The sequence below is a fragment of the Ciconia boyciana genome, chromosome 2, assembly GCF_034638445.1.
Source record: "Ciconia boyciana chromosome 2, ASM3463844v1, whole genome shotgun sequence".
Lineage (NCBI taxonomy): Eukaryota > Metazoa > Chordata > Aves > Ciconiiformes > Ciconiidae > Ciconia > Ciconia boyciana.
In genome coordinates this window covers 22,566,825-22,587,818 of record NC_132935.1, presented here as the reverse complement: position 1 = coordinate 22,587,818, position 20,994 = coordinate 22,566,825, and the positions used below count along the sequence as shown (strand labels likewise).

At 38.5% G+C, this 20,994-nt stretch overlaps 1 protein-coding gene across 10 annotated transcripts in view; it reads left to right on the top strand.

Moving 5' to 3' along the window:
• RIMS2 (regulating synaptic membrane exocytosis 2) overlaps nucleotides 1-20,994 on the top strand; it is a 494,921-nt gene that overhangs the window by 213,466 nt on the left and 260,461 nt on the right. For all 10 annotated transcript variants that reach the window (XM_072852067.1, XM_072852057.1, XM_072852056.1 and 7 more), the window contains exon 6: nucleotides 2,445-3,370. In XM_072852067.1, coding sequence (XP_072708168.1) covers nucleotides 2,445-3,370 — 926 coding nt within the window. The remainder of the gene's footprint in view (nucleotides 1-2,444; nucleotides 3,371-20,994) is intronic.

Sequence of the window (20,994 nt, the reverse complement as noted above, 5' to 3'; positions counted from 1 at the left end):
CATTCCATGTGCACACATATTTGTCTCAGTCTTGCAATGAGATCCACATGGATGAATGCCGTATCTGTTGAGTGCCATTTACTCCAATTGGATTTGCATAGAGATAAAAGATTTTTCCTGTATGGGGGACAGAATTGGGGAGGGGAAATTAGGCACATTTTTATTATAGGCAGGGCAGAAATTTTCAGCGATGTAGGTAATTTGCTATTGGAACAACTTATTTTGGGATGTGGCATATTTTTCATCAGCTGAAGTATTTAAATGAAAAATATTTATCTTCCTTAAAGTAAGTTTCCACATCTAATCTCTGTTGCCTTAATGAAAACTTCTATGTCTTTGCAAACTGTCTGGGTTCTGGTAGTTCTGTTGTCCTAATTGTCTATTCGCATTGGCAATTCTGGTTTTAGACTTATGAAACTCTGTTCATGTCACATTAGAACGATTCAACGTGAGTCCCCAGTAGCAGAATCCATAGAGTTTTTGTTAAACTTACAGAGGTTATGATTTGTGCTGGTACTAACATGACACTTTAATAAGACAGATAGGACATCTTAGCTTCACCATAAGCAAACAGGCATCCAAATGATGCTTATATTACTTGTCATGCTTCACAGGAAGACTTGCATTTTTGCAAGATTGAATTAGTTTCCTCATTTGCAGATGCCATTGTAAAGCTAAAGTACTTTAATATTTACAAGGCAAGACTAGGTCCAAGTCTTCCAAGCACAGTTTAATGACCCTGTATGGTACCTAAGACAGGATGCCAACTTACCAGTCACCCTCCTGCGCACACTCTGCTCAGACAGTTGTGGTTTTCCCGTGCTAAGCAGAGACTGCATTTCCTTTCTGGCTGTGAAAAGAGCATTTTCTCTCCTACTAGCTAGGCAGAGGCCTTTCTACATTCCTGGGCACCAAGGAGAGCCTGTTTTTCCTTCCCCCCTTCACTAAGTTGAAGCCTTTCCTTTCCTTATCCCTTCTAGGACAACTGTGGCAACAACAGGGCTGTGTCTTTGCTCTCCTTTTTCCCATCTTTCCTGACACTAGGCAGGATCTCCTGGCTGCTGCCTGCAAGGCTGCCCTTCAGGATCAGTGGCCATTTGTGAGGGTAGAAAACATTTTCAAAGGGATCTTAATTATAAAGATAGAACTAAATATAAGAGGAAAGGGCTGATAACACAAAAATAAATTTTCATTAAAATTTTCATTACTTAAAGCTTGAACTGATCTATCTCATCCCAGAGAAGGCCCACCTCTCAGTCTCTTTTATCCATGTCTGGGATCTTTGCTCCAGTTTCCTGCAGGTAACTTTCAGATCCATCTAGGGTGAAAAACTAAGTACGAATCTGGACATGTCTGGAAGTAGCATTTTAAATGCTCGTTATCCTGTTAGAATTGAAAAAGGCAGGATCTGAAGCTCCAGTTTGTTTTTTCCCTATGAATCACTACTCCCTATTTAATTGATCCCTTCTAATCAAGTAGCAAACAATGTTGTATCAAAGAAACAGAACATATAACATTCATAATATATTCCAGACACATCTTCTATTAAAATATTACACATAATAAAATCACATGCTTCAGTCAATCATTTGTCAGTATCAGGAAAGAATATCTGTTAATAATTATTTTTTCACTTTCCTCTGAAGCCTCAGAAGTTGTCTATGGCTAGGTATTGTCTATGACAAATAGTCAATGCTTAATGTGGTACAGGAACTCCATTCTGATGTCTGGCTGGTGTGTCTTGCTCAAATGCTTGGACTAATACTATTGCCATCCCTATAGGGATGGGAAGGATTTTTTTGTCAAGTCAGCCAGGTAGGACTTTGAAGCTCTTTCCCTTCTTATGCAACACAAAAAATGTTTTGTTTTCTGAGTTCAGGTCTTCTGAGTTCATCTGATTTAGACAAGTGCTGCCATTGGATCTTTGTCTGTCCTGTTTTCTGCCCTTGGTATGCATTATAGTTTTGTGGGAACTGAAATGTATGTTTTTAAGCAATAATGGCTGCTAAAAGATGAGACTAACTGAATGATCCATCTAGCCTTAATTTCTATGGTGATTATAAAACCCTATGAAACAGAAGTATATGGTGAAGTTATATCGCTGTAAAATGATTACAAAGGATTATAAAATTTTGGTACTTGTAAAGCAGTTATGACTATAAAGTAGTGTAAGTATTTGCAGTCTGTATTTTATAATGTTGTATTAGCAATTTTCCTTTAAAGCTGTTTTTGATTTAAACTGTGCACCAGAAGCAGAATCGTAGTATGACATGCTTTCTTTAATTTAGTACAGAAAATGTGCGAGCACGTTCACAAAGAAATGCAATGAACGGATTTTTTTTCCATCAGCTGATCATTCTATCATTAATTAGCATTAACTGTATATTTGTGCTATAAGAATTATTGACAGAATTCTCCTTCTTCTTTCTTGTCATGATTATTAGGAAAAGAAGCCCGTCAATATCAAGAGAACAGAACAGAAGATACGACCAAAGGGACGAGAGAGACGAATATTCACAGTATGCTACATCAGACAGTGCGATGCCCAGGTCACCATCAGATTATTCAGATAGGCGGTCGCAGCGTGGGCCTCAGTTATATGAAGAACCTGAACTGGGTGATTATAGAGATTCCAACAGAAGGAGTCGCAGGCGTTCCAAGGAGTATCCGGTAGAAGAGGAAGATGCACAAAACAGGGAAGAATATGAAAGGCAGCGGAGGGAAGAGGAATACCAGGCACGATACCGAAGTGATCCTAATTTGGCTCGTTATCCAGTCAAGCCACAACCGTATGAGGAACAAATGCGTATCCATGCTGAAGTGTCCCGAGCACGTCATGAGCGGAGACATAGTGATGTCTCATTGGCAAATACCGAGTTGGAAGATTCTCGGATGTCTATGCTGAGGATGGAAAGACCGTCAAGACAAAGATCAGTGTCTGAGCGCAGGGCTGCCATGGAAAATCAACGCTCATACTCTATGGAAAGAACTCGAGAGGCTCAGGGACCAAGTCCCAATCGTCAGAGGACCACAAATCATAGCCCTCCTACACCTAGGAGGAGTCCAATTCCTCTGGAAAGACCAGACATGAGGCGCTCTGATTCATTAAGGAAACAACACCATTTGGATCCCAATTCTGCCGTACGGAAAACAAAACGTGAAAAGATGGAGACCATGTTACGGAATGATTCACTCAGCTCAGACCAGTCTGAATCTGTCAGACCTCCACCACCAAAGCCCCATAAAACAAAAAAGGGAGGTAAAATGCGCCAGGTTTCATTAAGTAGCTCAGAAGAAGAATTGGCGTCCACTCCAGAGTATACGAGTTGTGATGATGTAGAGATTGAAAGTGAAAGTGTTAGTGAAAAAGGTAAGATTTCTAATTTTTTGACTGTTTCAATGTATAGACATGGTTTAGTTTCCATTCCATTGTATATTTATTTTACCTATTAGAATTGATTGCAACCACATACCTACAGCCCTTCACAGGTGACTCAAGTTTATTGTGATAGGAGTTGTTTTTTTCTCATTTTGTGCTTCATTTACTTAAATCTAAATTTAATGATTTACATGGAAAAGAACATCACAGCTACTAGAAGTATTTGGATGTGTTAAAGGAAAAAACATGCCTATTGAAAAACCTGTTGATTAAATCTGCAAAGTACCTAAAGCTGGTCTGTCACATAAGGCCATGGTTTCATGTCCCTTAATACCAGATTTGCGTACTCCTGGATCACAATGAGTGCATATTTCATCTGGATCAAGTGTGGGTGCATGACTGCATTTCTGTTGAATTAACTGGAGCACATCATACAGAGCTTATGCCAGTTTCATGCTGGCTGCTGCAGGTTAAAGAGCATCTGATCTTCAAAAAAACCTGTGTGTATAAAGTTAACCCATTCAATTTTTTAAACAAATTTAAAATGACTGATGCGGTTTACACCAATGGAAGTTTCTTTTTGCTGTGGGGCTATGGTGCTTTTCGGTTTTAGTGCTTTTTAGGATTAATGATGTTGGAGTTACTCCATTGTCAGAAAGAAAAGCTAAGATTAATTAAAATGATTCCCAACCTATCCAAAGGTAATGTATGAGTTAAATATGAAAGCATTGGGGACCATCCATGTAAACTGAATGAAGTTAATAATATTAGTTCGCTTACCTTCATGTATGTTGTTGGTCTAGAGTACAATAGTTATAACTTGTTTTCAGTTATTATTCTTATGCTAGTGCATCTTTACTAATTCTCATGAATGGTCATCTGCTGTTGTGGATTGGGATTAGAAAGTTTGCTACTATTTGTTATTAATATTGCTATCAAATTGGTTCTGAAGCAAGTAATTAATTAGTGAAATAACTCTGAATTTTCATGTCAATAGCAGCAACCATGGTCTGATAAATAAGGAGCAAGATAGTGTAGAATGGAAGGAAATTTCACCCAGGTCAAAGTAGACAGTTACATGCATTTACATGAAACAACTGTGATGAAACCTTGACGCCCTTAGTCTGCCTGATGAGTAGAAAACTTCTATCAACTTCAGGGCGTTCACGATTTTGTTCTTAGTAGCAACCTTGAGGAAAATAGACCCAATCAATAGATGGGAAGTAGTAAAGTGTTTATTTAATGAAATTCAGCATAGGAAACATCGTATACAGGACACTATACAAACAATATGTTTTTTGTACACTTAACATACAAAACATACATTTAGAACAATACTATAAAAACAATGTTAGATTCTCTGTCATCATAATAATCTGACATAAATTATAGCTTTCACTTAAATAATTTTATGTTTTAACTGTCAAAGAAAACATTATTATTGATAGCAATAGTTAATAATAATGATAATGTCATGTCTGTGCTGATTTCTGAGGTAGTGAATGAAGCTAAATTGAGCATGTATTTTATAAATGAATGAAAAAAGCTTTAAAAAATTTACAGGAAAAAAATGCTCTGTTTTATGTTTTGTTAATCTTGACTGAATTACTGTAAGCAGTTTTCATGACATATAGAGTGTAGCTGTGTCAGCATGGCCCAGTGGTGGCCTGTGGCTGGAACCAGTGTGGAGAACAGCCTTGGTTTTTCATAGAGGAAGAGAGCAACTGCTTGAACTGGGGAAGAGGTCTGACTGCTTCTGACTGCCTGCTTCCAGCCTGAGCTGGAGGGTCCTGTTTCTGCCCTTGCTGATGGCCTGGGAGGCAGTGACCATGCATGGAACAGGCAGCCATCCCAGCAGTAACACCTGTACCCGGAGCCAGAGACAGCTGGTGCCAGCCTCAGCAGCCCTGGTCATGTTATCATATCATATCCTCAGCCCCATTCATACCTCTTTCCCACTGTTTAAGCCCTGGAGCGGAAGCTCCAGAAAAGTATTTGTTTGAGTGGATTTGGGAAGATTTGGCTTCTGCTAGGCATGGGGGAGGAGAGAAGAGATCTGCTAGGATGAAGAGGAAGAGGGGGTCTCACGACTGGGATCCAGCCTTCACAGATGCTATAGGCAGACCCACAAAGTCCTACCTCATTCTTTTTTTTTCATTAATCTCTCTTACCGTGTAAACCAGCCTGCACTCAGAGTCCCTATAAGTAAGTGATTTCTTCATGAAAACCACCAAAAGGAATCCAGCACATAAACCCCCTTCAGTCTTCCTTGTATTGTAATACATTATTTCCTTAATTGATAAAATACAATTAATTATTTTAAACACCTCCTATAAAAATTGGTTTCTTCTCCCCCCAAATTACTTGCTTTCTGCCCTTTACAAACTCCTCAGACCTGAGGATTTCTCAGCTGTCCTTTTAAGCCACATAAAAAGTCTGTTTGGCCAAAGATATAATGCTAAATATAAGACATTTGGCCTTGGGGTGATGAAAGGTGGCAATGTTAGAATGAGAATTTGGATGCAGTAATAATGAGTTCTCCAAAAGAGGAGAATAATTTGTTCTCCATCTCTTTCTCCATGGACTACCCATATCTTTTCACAGATTGTGCAAATAAATATTAACAACTGCTCAGCTGTGAGGAGCAGCCTGGGCCTGAGCTGCAGGAGCAGCTGTTCGCTGAATTACATCTGAGATTTTAGAAGGCCCTGACACTGGTTTTAAGAAACTAGTCTGAAAATTGTGAATTATCTGAAAATGTAGGAAAAATTATAGTCATATGCTCTCAAAAGGGCTGAAAGTTTGCCTTTTTAAGCTTATCTCCAAAATGAAAAGGATTGACACATATATATGCTTGGAACATATATATGCATACAAAATGAAGATAGCTATTTCATTTTACAAGTCCAACAGAGACATGGACCAGCTGCTGAATTAAGAGCTCTGGGAAGAGCATCCATTATTACTGAATGCCTGTGACTTTAAGTATTTGGGTCTGATCTCATTTCAGTAGCTGTCTGCTTTAAGGTAATTAAATTTTTTCTTTTATTTTAAAAAATGTAATCTGATTGTTTTCAGGGAGGGGACAAGGCAAAATTATTTTTCTGCATGTTTCTGGTAGTGGCCAGAGAAATCATTGCCTCGGAATGCTCCTGCCTCCTCTCTATAGGGGAAAAGGGAAACTGAGCAGAGAAAGCTGATGAACACCCAGACAACACTCAGGCACCCAGTAGACAGCCATGTGAAACACAGGCATGGTGAACAAGCATTGTAGATGGAGATTCAACTGCAGAAGAGAAGAGCTAGATTCTTAAGATACTGCGTAGTTTTTGTAATGCAACTATATTTGGACCAGGAAATTCGGGTCATAAACTAGGCTGAGGACTGGCATATTGGAATGAGAATCAGGAGACTTCAGGAGGATGAGCAGACAAGGGGAGGAGGTTTAGGAGCTGCAAAACAAAATGTCATTGGGTGGCTGGAAACCAGTGGATTGAGATAGAAACTGAGGCTGAAGAAGAAGAGGGGAGAGGAAAACTGGTAGATCAAGTAGACTAAACCTGTGACTTGTAGTTTGGGAAGAACAGATAAAGTGAAGGAAACAGATCTGATAAAGATAACTGGGAAGGTGAGAACTGGAGCTTCCTGAGTGATAGGTTAGAGGATTCTGAGACTGGCTGAGAAGCAGAAGCAGCAGTTTGGGAGAGACAGTGAGTGGATTGGAAAAGAGAGAAGGGCTGAGGTGTGCTTGGGAGCTTTGGCAAAGAGGGACTGGGCGTTGCTGAGCAGGGAGCGTGGGCCTGGCAGCATTGACCTGAAGTGCTGAGAGGCAGTTTCATGAGGTGAGAAGCGCAGGACTATGGTGAGGAGCCAATGGTGTGACAAACCAGTTAATTCTTTAAAAAGTCAGGAAACAACGCATGACAACAGTGTTAAATGGTCAGAACTGAGATTATAAACATGTTTACTTGAAACTTAGTTTGTGCCAGAATTAGACATATTTTACAGATTGAATTTTGTGCAGGTCTTCATACACGTTAAAACTGTCCTTAGTGACATAACTGAATACTAGTTTACCAGATGGTCTCTGCCTTTTTCTGTGCATAGGATGAACAATTCTTACTCATTGTGCTATTCAAAATTTTCTGAAGCTCCCAAGGTTTTTTCCAAGTTATCTAAGGGACCTTTCTTTACTCTTGCTGTGAATATCAGGCTTGTGAAACTGCACAGACAGTGTCTCCATTTGCAACACTTGTTGCCAGTCCTGGAGATCAGGGTAGCGGATGGTCCAAGGCTGTATCTTCACAGCAGGATTCCCTGTGTTAGGAAATACACCTTGCAGAGGCAAAAAAAAGAAGGCGACCATATGTTTTGCACCAAAATATTAGGTATATTTGTATTTTCCCTAATACTGAAAGAACAAAATTGCTTAAAATGTTAGAGAAAAATAATTCTTGAAATGCCAGTGCTTTTATGAAATTGTAAATTTTAAATGGCAGTAAAATGGATCTTCAGTCAGTAAACGTAAAGATCATAATGACTTATTTTTAAATGTTCTGGATTGTTCAATTCACCAATTCTTTCTCAAAACCATCTCAGTTTACTTGGTTCAGTTTCAAGGCTCTGAGAAACATGGTTTATAAAGTAAGAACGGTTGTGGTGTTATTGCAGCAAAGTGAACATTGGACCATGTCACCTACAAAGCTCCAAATGAAGCTATGTTTTTTGTGGTGTGCAAGTTAGGCCAAGCTGTCTCCATTGCTTGTCCAATTTAGGTGTCTTCTATTGTGAGGGGATATTAAAGTATTTTTTATTTGCATTTTCAGTTAGATGTTTGCCAGTGCAATTGTAAGGAATAGGCCTTAGGGCAGGTTGGAAAGGGCCCCCATAATTTCTCAGCATGCATGAAACAAATGTGAAGCAGAGTGCTGCAGGCTTGTTCTGTGTGTCTACAGGCTTTCCAGGTAGAGTTAGAAAATCAAACAGTACCACTGCCCATATATTCCTTGTGGCAATACTGTCGCACCTGCAGTCCACCAAAGTGCCAGTCTGAAGAGACTTGCCACAGCTACACTCAGGAAAGCCAGTGGTCCCTGGGGCTGTCGTACCCCCACTCAGAACACAGGGAATGGAGAGGTGACCTGCACTGGAGCTGGTGTTCCTTCTGCTCCTTCCCAAACTTTTGAGGATCCTCGATGTCCCACAATTCTTTACAAATCTCTCAAACGCCAGGGTTCCAGCAAGAGACAATCTCTACAGGGAAAAAGAAAATTCATTCAAGGAAATCTAGGTGTGTGATAGCTCTAAATACTGCTCTAATTTGCTCTAAATATAAAGTAGGACATAGTAGATTTTCCAGTGGTGGTAAACAGTTCAGGCATACGCGCATGACATGCTCCCAGCCACCTTCCAGAGCACCCTGCGAGAGGTATCTGTTTGCACAGACTGTAGCTGACATCTGATGTGGGTGGAATCTGTGGTGGGAAAGGCAAATGTGTCTGTGTTTTGTCAGAGGTGCAGTTCTTAAGTTTAGTGTTTGCTTTCACTGTTCTTTTATTAAAACATGATAACTAGATGGATGCCCATTTTTATTATCAAAGAAACTCATATGCATAGAATCATAGAATCATTTAGGTTGGAAAAGACCTTTAAGATCATCAAGTCCAACCACTAACCTAGCACTGCCAAGTCCACCACTAAACCATGTCCCTAAGCACCACATCTACACGCCTTTTAAACACCTCCAGGAATGGTGACTAAACCACTTCCCTGGGCAGCCTGTTCCAAGGCTTGACAACCCTTTCGGTGAAGAAATATTTCCTAATGTCCCATCTAAACCTCCCCTGGCACAACTTGAGGCCATTTCCTCTCGTCCTATCGCTTGTTACTTGGGAGAAGAGACAGACCCCCACCTCTCTACAACCTCCTTTCAGGTAGTTGTAGAGAGTGATAAGGTCTCCTGTGAGCCTCCTTTTCTCCAGGCTAAACAACCCCAGTTCCCTCAGATGCTTCTCATAAGACTTCTGCTCTAGACCCTTCACCAGCTTCGTTGCCCTTCTCTGGACACGCTCCAGCACCTCAATGTCTCTCTTGTAGTGAGGGGCCCAAAACTGAACACAGTATTTGAGGTGCGACCTCACCAGTGCCAAGTACAGGGGCATGATCACTTCCCTAGTCCTCCTGGCCACACTATTTCTGATACAAGGCAGGATGCTATTGGCCTTTTTGGCCACCTGGGCACACTGCTGGCTCATATTCAGCTGGCTGTTGACCAACACCCCTGACATAACACGTGGATAGATAGACTCCAGTGATCTTACATACTTCAACGTCCCTGTGTTGTTGATTGAAAGCTGCAGAGTGCAGGCTATGTGAGCAGAACTGTGTTTATGCAGGACAAAGGGTTAATATGCTGTTCTTTGTCACTAAGTGCATTGAAAACATGGATATATAACCTTGCCTTGGCTGTGTCATGGTCATTTACGAACATATGAATAACTGCACTTTTTCATTATAGAAGTTAAAAAGGTCCTCATGTCTGGAACAGCTTGTAGGACCTACTTGTTTATCGCAGTTTTGAAACCAACCTGGTAAAGACACAGTTCAGTTTTTGACAGACAATAAAGTCTACTTGGAAACAATATATTCGTCACAAGTTAAAAATGTGTGTGAGGAGCTCATGGTGTGAGGAGCAGAAAGCACACTTTCTGAGTGCTACTGCAAGAACAATGCATGTCTTACATGAGCAGAGGTGCAAGCAAGTGGGATACCGTCACAGTGCTCTCACTTTTAAATTCTAAGAGATTAGGGACCTGATTTCAATCCTGCTTGTGCCAGTTTCATACATCTTCAACAACTTTGGCTTCAAAGTTACACTGAGCTAAATTAGATCAGAATGAGGTCATTGTTTCTAAAATTTGCTTCATTCAGGTTAGAGAGTTCCTGAAAGTCTAACTTCTCTGAACAAATTATACTAGAAGGCAAAATTTCAGGACTGAGCTGCAGCACTTGACTTGAACACAAGAGGCTTTGAAATTCCACACAGTTTCAGTATGGAGATATCTTAGAATTCAAAGTACAAAATTTTGAATGGTCATAAGGAGAATAATTGATTATTTAAAATCTTGAAATGTTTTGACGTGATTTATTAAAAGCCAGATTTGAGGGAGTCACAAAACTTATTATTTCCCTTAATATTGCAGTGTAAGAGACTGTATTTTGCATTTATAAAGAAATAATTTTTTCCATAGAGACCTCTACATCTTATGTAAGGTAAATATGGTTTTAATGTATAAAGAGTTTGACTGGAAATTCAGAATTCTATTTTTCTATTTCTTTTTTTTTCAGCTTTCTCCTATGAACTGCCTCTATTTTAAGTGCAACGATAAGAAATATTGAGAGAGAATAAATATTATGCTTTTCTCCTTATATGTTTAAGCAAGAAAAAAATCACTGCTTTTAAAGTACTTCTTACAACATTGAATGAGAAGTATCTTACTACTTTAAAATATTAGTATTGGCTATGATAGAGTTTTCCTACAAAAATATTTTTCATAGATGCATAGATGATAACAGAACTAGAATGTTTAAAGTTGCAGAGATTTCTGACAGTAAAGAATGCTTTTTTATATTTTTGCCAAACCTTCTCTTACTTAGACACTTCTGTGTTGCTTAGAAGATAAAGGGAAGGGATGTGATCTTCTGCAGCATTTAGAGGAATCTACTGTATAATATTTTAAATTTACAGTTACTTAAACTTGGCATAAGCCAATAATATCCCTCACAGAAAGAATCCTGCCTTTTCCCAATTCTTGCCTGCATATTCACATCCTTATATCACTCCTTTCACTCTGCTGGCAGAAGCATTCAGGCAGGTACACACTGCATCAAGCCAGGAAACTTTTGTGGGGTAATACTAATTGGGCAAAAAGATGGTAAATATTAACATTTGAAGTTTCTTGATAAAAATGATATTGAATGTCTTCTTAGATATTATAATGCATGCTGAAAAGACGGTGTGTAAACTGATTATGCCTTATCAGAATCTGAGAATAGATAGGGATTTGCTGAAGTAAGGAAGAAGAAATATTTTCATATAATAGTCAGAGAAGACAGAATATTTTCTCATAAGTAAATGAACATGAATAATTTCATGGCGCTTTGATTCCAATGAAAAAGTCTAATACTCAATTTTATTGATTAAAACCTTGACTAAATTACAACCTGAACCTTCTATATGCAAATGTACACAAACTATTAAAACTGTAATTCTTTAATCATGTTTCCTTTTACTCTGGGACTTTTCTGGAACTACAGAAATGTTGTAGCAGAAATGTTGTGCGGGCACCAGATTAATTCTCTCTTGATATGATACAATGGAAGAACTATGAGTTATTATTAAAGTATTTTAGTGCATTAGTTGTAGTTATTTATGGTTCCAGATGAGATTAAGTTGTTATTAATAGGACAACATGATTTTTAGTATTTTTAACTTAGGGAAAATTTTTATCATTGGAACTTATCTTCAGTTTAACTCTATATTTTTAACACTAACTACAAGATGTATTTTGCCCTGGAAATTTTCAAAATTTTCTATTCTGAAGGTAAAGATGTTTCTTTTTCTTCTTCAGTTGAAACTCTAACCCATTGAATTGTCTGGGTGAGCAATCTTAAAAGTATCATAAAAAGCATTATTGCTTTCTCTGAGCACTTTTTTTATCTTTTCCAAATTTAAATAGAAAACAAAAGAAACTTGTGTTATAGTTTCAAAATAATTTCCCATTATACTTTCACATCTTGGCAGCTGGAATATTTGCTGAATAATCTCAATAAATATTCATTAACCTTCTACTGTAAATAGAAATGATAGAAATTACTGTCCAAACATGCCTGGAAAGGGGTTCATCCTAAGAAATGCAAGGCTTCTTATGGAGGTAGTTCTTATCTTATCCAACCTGGTCCACTTATTTCTAATCAAAATTGTGGTTTAACTAAGTTAGAAACTTGGGACTCGTGAGCCAAATCTTGCGTCAGAAAGAATTGCTATTAATTCATACAGATTTGGCAGAGATAAGCCAAAATGAAGACCAGCTGGATTGTGTGTAAAACATTTCAGTTTTTTACAATGCCATGATAGGATAAAAAGCCATCACGGAATTTTTCTCTGAAGTTTTCAGAAAATTTAGCTACATACTGTGATGTTTGTAGTCTTTTCACAGAGGAATCCCAGCAAACAGAAATAAATACAGCAAACAAAATGACATGTAATCTCTCCAGAATACACGCAGCATGTATTTTTCAAATGATAATTTTCTTCATACTTTGATGAAATCATTATTCTTCTAGTAAAACAAAACACTCAGACCAGTCACAGATCTAATAACTGGATTAGACTCAGTGTCATTTTAAATTATGTTAGTGCTTTCCTATGACATATTTAAACTGATTTTGCAGGTAATTTTGCTAGTTCCCCAATTAACTATCAGAAATTAAAAGGGTCATTGTAAAATAATTTTACTTAGTTAATTAAAAAAATAATTACTTAGTTGAGAGTATTTTATCAATATTATGGTATGCTTTTTTTTTTACATTTTCTGTAAAAATGTAAGCATCTTTCTTGTTCTGCTGTTATTTTTACTTGTATTTCATTAAGGATAGGATAATCAGAAGGGAAGAAGTAGAGAAACACAAGTGGAAGGGGAATAAGCTGAATAGCCTGTATATATGTCATTCGCCTGAAAACTGGGTTCCTAGGATGCTCCATCCTTTAGCTTTGTTGCCCCATGCTTCCCCAAATGTGCCATCCAAGACCTGGAGTTAGTCACAAAAGCTGCTTGAGATTAAATTCAATATTGTCAAAGGTGAGAGCTGGAAGCATATGTTTGCCAGAGGAAAGCATATCCTTTCCATCTTTTCCCAGTTCTCTCCCCATCCAAGCCTCATCCATTGCAATTCTAGGCACCAGAAATATTTGGAATGAATAATCTAGGCACAATCTAGGCACCAGAAATATTTGGCGTGAATAATCTAGGTAAAGTGGCACCAATTTCTGTGTCCTTTAATGAGTCTGGTTGTAATTTCAACTACAGCTGTTCAGGGGCTGCTGTACAACATCGGAGCTGGTCCTGTAATGAAGGCAACAGCACAAGTGTGAGGGGTGAGCCAGGCAGCTTAGGGCAGGAACTGTCACAGCTACAGTCCTACAGAAATCTGTTCCCACTTCTCAGTCAGAGCCCTGAGGAGGTGGCCAAGTTTTTCAAAAGGGTGAAAAACCTCATCTCCCCACCTCCCCACCAGTGAAAATCGACCTGCTGAATGACAGGTGCCTTTGAAAATCAAGCCACCTGCCTAGGAATCCGATTATTGATTTAGGAACTGAATTTCCCCCTATTTGTGAAAATTCTAGCTAACTTTTTCCAACAGTAATATTTTCTTGAAAATATATTTAAAACCCTATAAATGTGTTTTGAAGTTTTTGATGTCTTTCATTAATTTCAAAGGATCATTAATATGTTTCTCTTGTGATGGTCCACTGTTTTGATATTAAAATCCTAATTTTAGGGGCAAGATAGAAAAAATGTGATGTAATCACAGAGTCACAGAATTGTATAGGTTGGAAAAGACCTTTAAGATTATCAAGTCCAACCGTAGATGATAATGACTAATGATAATGACTTTTCTGATAATTGAGAAGATATTAAATAAAACTTGTTGAAGAGAATTGGGTCATTGCAGTCTATCAAATTGGTGCTCAGTGGTTCTGTTGTAAAATTGCATTGAGAAACTTATTTTCCCTTGGGATACAAAGTACCTACACCTCTCCTAAGAGTGAAGCTTTATCCTAACATATATGTTAACATTTTCACCTTTTCTACTGAACTAATCTTATTGGTCATGGAAAGGTTAAAGACTATTGCACAGAGAAAACAAGAATAATGTTTAGCCCAGCATTGGGTTTTTTTGCTATAAATCATGTCTTTTTTAGTTATAAAGTTCTCTACATGGCTTTGAAATGTGAAAGCATTTGAAAAATATAATTTATAATTTATTTCTGAAAATATTTCCTTTAAAATGTATCATGTTCTACTGTTAAAATATTTACATCTTAGAACATCCAGATGTGTTGAGGACAAAGCAAGTCTGCAGTCTTTTGGTCCTAACTACTAAATGATTATGGTTGGGCATTGTTACATGTTAAAAGAACGATTATAGGATAAAAGAGAGAGGGAAAAATGGAGAGAGGTCACATAAAAATTTGACTGAGCTCCTTGTGGCAAGATTGCCATTACTTACACAGCAGCCTGCTCCCACTTTGTATAACCCATCAATATCTTTACATTATTCTGGTGCTTTTCCCCTTTAATGAATCCCCTTGAATGAATTTTTCTCGTATGTTGTTTTTTTTTTTTTTTCCTTCCCTCTTTTTTGAAACCACGTAGTTTAGGCAATGATTTGATTGATCATGCTGCAGCACTTACAGGCTTTCAGACTTGAAGAGACTTTTAAAACAGTTTATTTCAGTTAATATTTAACTTGCTGAATTGTCACATGTACTGTGGGAAGTCACACATATCTGATTTCTCTGTTTCACCTCATTGATTAAGTAACTTGTTGTAAAGGAAAGTTTGAGTAGCATTTATGAGCCTGGAGATGTAGATGGTGAAAGAAGGGTGTGTGGTAATGCAGGTTCTGGTTTATGTCTCATCTGTTTGAATAGAAAAGTGAACTTAATAGCCTGAATTCATGCAGCAGTATTCTCTATATTCTCTATGTTAAGATATTCCTCTGAGATGTGTAAAGACAGATGAACTGAATGAATACGTACATAAAAAATACCTATGTCACACGCTGAAGTTTAGACCACATTGAAGATAGCAATTCTTATGGAAATATACCCAGATCAATGGTATTCTAGAGAAACATTCATTAAGAAATAGTTCCAGTATTTATACTTTCAGCCTTTCTGAACATTTAGATTATGAATATCTTTTAGGGCCATAGTTATATAATCTGTTTACTTGGAAAATGGAAATATATGGACATTAGTTACATAATCTAAATAAGAATCAAATAAAAGTTTTCATCACAAATCTCCATGACTATTTACTATTATGCATATTTATAGGCCGTTTTTATATACATCTATAATAACAAGGAAAGGCTTGGCTCGTGACACACCATGTGGGATGTCTAGATACTACATGATACCTTAGCTAAGAAGTGACTTCATGCAGTATTTTTCATCGGATTTTATAATTTTTAAGAATTTTAACATTTCTTCTGCATATTATAGTTTGGATTTAAAAATTTTTCTAAGCTTAGTTCTGAAAATCTGTTCATACTGAGAGTTTCTAAAAACTGACTTCCTTTGAAAATCTTCCTGTTCTGTTTTCATGCTGCAATTTTAATACACTTTAAAAAATTACAACAAAAATCATTTTTTTAAGCTAGCATGTTGATGAGTTGAAGGAATTGAATTTGTTCTTGAAAGGCTTTTACTGATGAAGGCCACCAGAATTAGGTTTGAACTTCAGACTAATCATCTGAGAACTATGTAAAAGGCTGCTATTGTCTCTTCAGTGTAGAAAATATATTTATGAGGCTGAAAGTTCCTTGTTTTCAGACATAGGTAAAACTATTGCCTCATATCAATCACTATGATCCTTTGCAAAAGCCAAGGCTGGTCAGTAGTTGAAATCTTCATAGACATAATTCAGTATAACCAAGGCTAGCTGCAGCAGGTTTTCTGCTATTTGCCTTGTGTATGCAGTATTGCAAGAAAAGATAAATCCATTCAAAACCAGGAATTTCATTGTAAAAGTATAAAATTATTGTGGAAACTAAGGCCAATAGAATGGCTGAACCAATTTAAAGTCCTTGTTAAAAGCTGAGAAGACACCAAGTGCTAGTGTCTCACTTAAAGCAGTGAGCAGACAGAGAGCACAAGGTTTCACCTTGAAACGTGGTTCAGTAAGGCGAGCTGTGGTGAGCCAGCAGCTCATTGCCATCTTGAATGAAAGCCCCATTCCTCATCCTCTCTCATGCTCACTGATCTGGACCAAATCCAATATCTACCTGATTTTTAGTGAGCCAGTTTAGGTCACTACACTGGTACAAAACTAAACCGTTACAACAAATGAACACTTTTCTTTCACCTTAGTAAGCTGAAGAATTACTGTGGCATTTTGTACCATTACCAGAACTGTCACAAAAGAGCACAGTCACACTGCTGGGAGCAGCATGGAGAAGAGGAATGAGACAACCATGTCCAGTGACAATGAGCTGTTAGATAACTCAGCCATCTAATGGACCACATTTGCACTAAGCAGTAAATAACAGTATGACTGTCAAGCAACACTGGCAACATCATAGGGAAAAATGCAAATTTTAAAGGGTGATGCATGTGACAGCTTGCAAGGTGATAGAGTAGGTGAGAGGCTCTTGGAATTCCTATTTTCCTAAAATTGAAACCACATATCTTCTCTAAAGATAGGGCTGCACTGCAGTCCGAAGTGTGACTGCAGCTCATCTTGACAGATGAGGACTGGTTTTGAGGGCAGTAGTTAAAGTACTGATAGCGCTGGAGCTGCAGAGAATGCTAACTGCTGAGACCCTGGGTAGTTATTCCTGTGATGAGTCTGCGCTGAGCTGCTCTGCCTATGTCCTCATTACTACAGAGGCTGACTACTGGTGTGCAGATACCCTGTGAGATAAGCGGCTTTTCAGCCTTGGCCTCTGGAAGAAGATGACTTCTCTAAGCAGTAAGCTTGAGCAAATAAGAATCTGTTATGGCACCTTTGTAAGATGAGAAAAAGCATCTATGAAAATGGCAATACTTTATGTTACTGCTATAGGTTAAGTTCACAAAGATATATGGTTATGGCAAACTTTGTACCAGAAAAATGTATCGTATGCTCAATGCTGTTGCCTTTTTCACTATTAGTTTTCTGTAAGAAAGGAAAAATGCAGTAAAAATAGATATACAAGAAGGAGTCTTGACATGATTCCCATTCAGCATTCTCTGAGCCTGATTTTCTGTTGCTCCACTCCCTTTTTATCTGTACAAAGTGACTGAAAAGTGGGTGTAAAACATTACCATTCTGATTTGCTAGCATTAACATTAACACCTTCCTTGTATTCACTTCACAGTAGATCAGATGACTAGACAACATGCATTGCAGTGGAAGATAAAAGCTTTATTTTTCAGAAGTGCTAAAGTCTCAGCGTGCCTATGAGAGTAGAGAGTGCTTAGTCAACAGTTTTGTTCTGCTTAAATACTTGAAAAGAGACTTGTACACAGTGCCCTACCTCTTTGAGCCATTTACGTTTGTGTAGTGTGTGTGTGAAATCCCATCACCCTGTGGAGGCAATGACCTTCAGTGACTGCACAGACACACATCACTGAGCATTTTACAGAGCTGGGTGAAGCTGAAGTTGGCTTTTTACTGACAACAATAAAATGTGCTGTAAGAAGTACTATGGAAGTACATTGTAATTATATAATTTAGTTGCTAATTATACATAACACTTGCAGGTCACCTGGACTGTTTGTAAGAAACAGGTCGTAGCACTGCCTTACATTAAGACTTCCTCAGACCTGGAGATTCTTTTATCTGTAGTTTCTATCTCAGTGAGACTTGGCTGTCTTCAGCACTTTTCCTTGCTGGATTTGTGCTGCAGGCTGATTTTTTTAAAAAAACATAACAGTTCAGAAAAAGTAATTCAACCATTTTGAAGGGTGAGTCCAGAGGAAAATGTCTTGTTTTGTCCATGTTAAAACACTTGAGACACTAATTTGAAGTGGTGCATCACCTTCATTCTGGGGGTGTGCATTTCATGTCACTATGAAAACTGGCAGAGTTGGCTACGTTATAAGCCTCTGAACAAAAATCACGGTTCGCATAGGCTTAGGAGAGTACTGTCAGTATTCAGTTGCTAATATCTATGGCTCTACTGAACTTGTTGAAGCTCCTGTGTATAACCACAATATATAGGGACCTTTCCTGAGGAATTATTAACTAATTTTCTCCTGGGTACTCATAGACACAAGAGGATTTTCCCTGTAACTGCTCTGGACCAAGGTAGTACAGGAGTACAAAAGAAAGACTATATATTTTGTATTCTTGACGTATCTTCCACATCCTGCTGACCCCGGGAAGGAAAAACTGATGACTTGCAAAGTGGACTAAAGGTAATTTCAGGAGGAAAACCACTAAACTGGGACAAGAATTCTGTGGCAGGGGCAGGAGATGGAGATGGAGAAACTGTCCCTGGGAGTAGATGGGTGAGACAGAACTCTGTGGGAGTGAGGGGGCTGCTGGCTCTGGCAAGGGCATACTGGGGCTGGGGAGCTGAGAGAGGACAAAGAGGGGAGGACTAGTGCTAGCCGGTGGGAATCTGGAGCTGGTAATGCGAATGGGATTGGTAGTATTAACTGTGCCATTTCCCAGTTTTTTGAGCACTTGATCTTACAACTGTATCTGCATTTCTTGTTCTTTTCCCTGTGTGGGTTTTCATTATTACTATTTGAATACTAACACCAAAAAGGTTTGACATGTAGAGAATACAGCTGAATAGGGGGGATACAATTTTTGTTAAAATTAGCTTATTGTGATGTTCTGCAAGTACATCAACCCATTATTTATTTAGTTCTCTCTTTTACCCTACTTGCTCTGCTTTTCTCAAATACTTTGTTTTTTAAACTAGAACAGATCTTTAGCCTAGTGGCTTTCTGTTTCTCCTAACTGTTCTGTTCTTAAGAGGAGCATAATAAATGTTTTGTTTACCTGGATATTTAACTCCATTAATGTCACTATAGTTACGCAGATCTGAACTGAACAGCTGATCCAGGGTTTCTACAATAAGTATACTCTTGCAAGGCCCCATTTCCTTAGCGGTCTTGAACAAGTGTTTAATTTTCCTGATTCCCCCCTGCTATACGTTTTTTTCGTATTAGGAATTGTTACAATATTCAAAATGCCTCTTGCTCAAGGGGAAGCCAAGGTTGAGGAAGGAAGAAATGTGCAGAGAAAAATGAGATTCATTCACCCATAATACTTCAAGAGAAGTTAAACACTTTTCCCTCTGTCTGCACAGTTGATGGTAGATCCTTTCTGACAAGTTGAAATATGCTCCAAACCAGAAGTTTTTAACAGTTATACCAAACAATTAAAGAGATTTGAGAGCTCTTTATTAAATTATTGTTGTATTAAAGGAAAATAGTGTAATACCCTTTCAAACAGCACCTTTTTCAGCCAAAGCCATGTATTACTATTTTGTTCCTTATGGAACAGATCATCATGGGCCCATGCTTAAACTGAGCTACTCCTTATATTGGTTGGGGAGAATTATAATGTGTTAAATATTGTTCCGATAATACCTTCTGCAATTTACTTAAGCTCATTATCATAATTTATTTTGACTTGTAAAAATATTATTCCTTGAGTAAATTCCTAGAGCCAAGGCCTCTGGTACAGATGCACTAAACAGCATTATTAAGTGATTTCTATGGCAATAACAAGCCATAGAAACTGTCTCTCCTGTTTACTATGATGTGGTCCTTGTCAGTTATAGCAATGGGATCAGCAAGCTCACAAAGCAGAACTTCAGATACTGCATTCTGTGAAATAAATTTCATTGTCTTTTTAGTTTGTTAATATATGCTGGATCGATGGGCCGAGGCCAATTGTATGAGGTTTAACAAGGCCAAGTGTCAGGTCCTGCACTTTGGTCACAACAACCCCATGCAATGCTACAGACTTGGGGAAGAGTGGCTGGAAAGCTGCCTGGCGGAAAAGGACCAGGGGGTGCTGGTTGACAGCCAGCTGAATATGAGCCAGCAGTGTGCCCAGGTGGCCAAGAAGGCCAACAGCATCCTGGCTTGTATCAGAAACATTGTGGCCAGCAGGAGTAGGGAAGTGATCGTGCCCCTGTACTCGGCACTGGTGAGGCCGCACCTCAAATGCTGTGTTCAGTTTTGGGCCCCTCACTACAAGAAAGACATTGAGGTGCTGGAGCGTGTCCAGAGAAGGGCAACGAAGCTGGTGAAGGGTCTAGAGCAGAAGTCTTATGAGAAGCGTCTGAGGGAATTGGGGTTGTTTAGCCTGGAGAAAAGGAGGCTGAGGGGAGACCTTATCACTCTCTACAACTACCTGAAAGGAGGTTGTAGAGAGGTGGGGGTCGGTCGGTCTCTTCTCCCAAGTAACAAGCCATAGGACAAGAGGAGATGGACTCAAATTGCGCCAGGGGAAGTTTAGATTGGATATTAGGAAAAATGTCTTCACGGAAAGGGTTGTGAAGCATTGGAACAGGCTGCCCAGAGAGGTGGTGGAATCACCATCCCTGGAGGAGTTCAAAAAACATGTAGACATGGCACTTCAGGACATGGTTTAGTAGGCATGGAGGTCTTGGGCTGATGGTTGGACTAGATGATCCTAGAGGTCTTTTCCAACCTTAATGATTCTATGATTCTATATTTCATCATTCTTCTTTTAGCTGCTGTATACAGGTTTGAGTATTTGTTGTTCTTTAGATCCTTCTAGCTAGATGTTTTTTCTCCAACTTCCTTTTGAAAACTCTGCTGCTGCAAGAGTGGAAGTTATTAAAGATTTATCCTT